The sequence below is a fragment of the Neomonachus schauinslandi genome, chromosome 9 (assembly GCF_002201575.2).
Source record: "Neomonachus schauinslandi chromosome 9, ASM220157v2, whole genome shotgun sequence".
Lineage (NCBI taxonomy): Eukaryota > Metazoa > Chordata > Mammalia > Carnivora > Phocidae > Neomonachus > Neomonachus schauinslandi.
In genome coordinates, this window is record NC_058411.1 from 71,498,215 (window position 1) to 71,500,778 (window position 2,564).

Below are 2,564 nucleotides of genomic sequence, written 5' to 3' on the forward strand. Positions count from 1 at the left end.
AGAGAGGGGGGAGGGTCAGAGGGAGAAGCAGACTCCCCGCCGAGCAGGGAGCCCGATGCGGGACTCGATCCCGGGACTCCAGGATCATGACCTGAGCCGAAGGCAGTCGCTTAACCAACTGAGCCACCCAGGCACCCAATCCTCACCCTTCTAACCCCTCTCTCTGAGATGTTCACTTAGGCAGCCTTTCAAAGAGCTCTCTCTCCATTTGGTACCAAATTTTCTTTTTTTCTTTTTTTTTTTTTTTAAAAAGATTTTATTTATTTATTTGAGACAGAGAGAATGAGAGACAGAGAGCATGAGAGGGAGGAGGGTCAGAGGGAGAAGCAGACTCCCTGCCGAGCAGGGAGCCCGATGCGGGACTCGATCCCAGGACTCCAGGATCATGACCTGAGCCGAAGGCAGTCGCCCAACCAACTGAGCCACCCAGGCGCCCGGTACCAAATTTTCAACAATGTACTCACCACACTGAACGGTGGGTCTTTCTAACTTTTTAAAAACCGTCCCACCACGAGAAACGTAAAAATCTTGTCACTCCCTCCCCCGGGGCGTCCCAAAATAGAATTATCTTCTGCTCATCCCCACAAGATCCTGTCTAGCTTTACTTTCCATAGACCTAGTTTAATTTACAAAATAAATAACTGGGCTTCTTCCCCCAACTCCAAATATAAAGTTCAATACGTTGTCCACTCAGACCCATCCCCACCTTGACCCCCTTCTCCCGCCGCCCTCCGTGCAGGGGCGTTCCCTCTGGGCGAAACTGAAATAACTGTCAGGTCAGCGCTCACCCGCGTAAGACCAGTCCGGGAGCTCGGTAAGGGGCCCGTAGCCGGAGGGGTTGGCAGCCAGGCCCTGCCTGGGTGGAGAAAAACAGTGCGGTGAGGATTCGGCCCTGCTTCTGGCTTCCCAGTACCCCCCCCAGTCCCCCCCCAGAGCCGCACTAGACCGGCACTCACTGGAGTCGCCACTGGCTGCCCGCCCGAGCCGCCACGCTGCTGTGCAGCCTCCGGACACCTGCAGGGAAAACAGGGCAGAATTGGAGCAGAGGCCATGCAGTCAACTCAGGGGTCCTAGACTTGGCCCCGCGGACTCCCGAGCCCACCGACTCCACACCCACTTACTCAAAAGCAGAGTACCTATAGCTGCCATACTGAGGCCGCGGTGCCGGAAGTGGGCGTGGCATCGGTGGCCACGCGCGACGCTGCAGGGGAAGTCGGAAGCCGCCATCTTGAATCTGGGATTCAATCACGGGCCCCGCCATCTTGGGGCATTGTACGGAAGAGAGGACAGGAGTGTGATCGGGGTTTTTGCGGGAGAGCGGTTGGTCTGCGTATGAATCGCTAGTAATGGTTACATCCTCCGTGGAAGTCGTGTCCTAGACTGAACCATTTTGAACCGCTCCAGCCACCTCTGCGCAGCGGTGTCTAGTCCTTTGGAATTTATGCCATTATCTTAGAGGAGTATTTACTTCATTCTGCCTTCTTCTGCATCACTGTAACGTTTTTCCCAGCCTAATATTTCCCAGTCAAATCTAGAATGAATAAAAAAATTTGGGTTTCAGTCCTTATTTATTCAACAAAATTGAAGAGCTTATATGTGACAAGCATTGTATTAGGTGCAGGGGATTCTATGGAGAGCAAGACAGACGTCATCACTCTTCTGATAAGAGCCCCGGGTCTAGAGAGAGAAGACAATAATTATCACACACATTACTGTTAATAGTACCGCTGAGATTGTAGAGGAGCAGAGGGAGAAGGAGAAAGAATCCCAAGCAGACTCCGTGCTGAGTGAGGAGTCAGACACTGGTCTCAGTCTTACAGCCCTGAGATTAGAACCAGAGCCGAAACCATGCTTAACCGACTGCACCACCCAGGGGCTTCAGGACAGTAAGATATTTTGAGAGAGACAACATTCACATAACTTTTATTACAGTATATTGTTATAACTTTTTCTTACTGTTGTTAATCTCTTGCTATGCCTAATTTATAAATTAAACTTTATCATAGGTATGTCTGTATAGGAAAAAAACATACACAGGGTTTGGTAGTATCCACGGTTTCAGACGTCCACTGGGGTTCTTGGAAAGTATCCTCTGTGGATAAGATGGGACTACACTGTATAAGTACATAGTAAACACAGATCTGTGACTTCTTCCCTCTTTTTTAATCATTATTTGTCTTGGGGAATTCATTTATTCTTAATTTCTTCATGAAAAAAAACCCTTAATATATCACATTTCTGAAAACATTAAAGAATGGTAATGTAAGTGCAAATGCTTTATACATGGTGAAGCTCCTACAGAAGTGCCCATTACTCTGTGCTAGGCTAGACACTTAATACGGGGGCTGGGAGAAACTGAGGGAGTGGTGCAATGGCCTATCTGGAAGTTTATCATTTCCTTCTGCATGACTGGGAAGTTTTTCCACAGGAGGTGGCTCGGAGCTGTGCTTTGAAAGAGGGGAAGGGTGGATCCTGGTTTAAGAAGTAAAAGCAGCTGTTTCAATAACAATAAGAATGGTATAGGCTAGGGCTGAACCAGAAGAAAGGATGGGAACAAAAGAACC

The 2,564-nt window shown here is 48.9% G+C and overlaps 1 protein-coding gene across 3 annotated transcripts in view; it reads right to left on the reverse strand.

Annotated features, from left to right (window-relative positions):
• The window catches only part of MRPL52 (mitochondrial ribosomal protein L52), a 4,234-nt gene extending 3,074 nt beyond the window's left edge, over nucleotides 1-1,160 (reverse strand). For 2 of the 3 annotated variants that reach the window (XM_021695406.1, XM_044917961.1), the window contains exons 1-3: nucleotides 1,122-1,160; nucleotides 957-1,014; nucleotides 789-856 (exon numbers count right to left, since the gene is read on the reverse strand). In XM_021695406.1, the coding sequence (XP_021551081.1) occupies nucleotides 789-856; nucleotides 957-1,014; nucleotides 1,122-1,149 (154 nt within the window). In that variant the 5' untranslated portion in view covers nucleotides 1,150-1,160. The remainder of the gene's footprint in view (nucleotides 1-788; nucleotides 857-956; nucleotides 1,015-1,121) is intronic. The other variant, XM_021695407.1, reaches the window with a different exon arrangement.
• Between the last annotated feature and the right edge of the window lie 1,404 nt (nucleotides 1,161-2,564).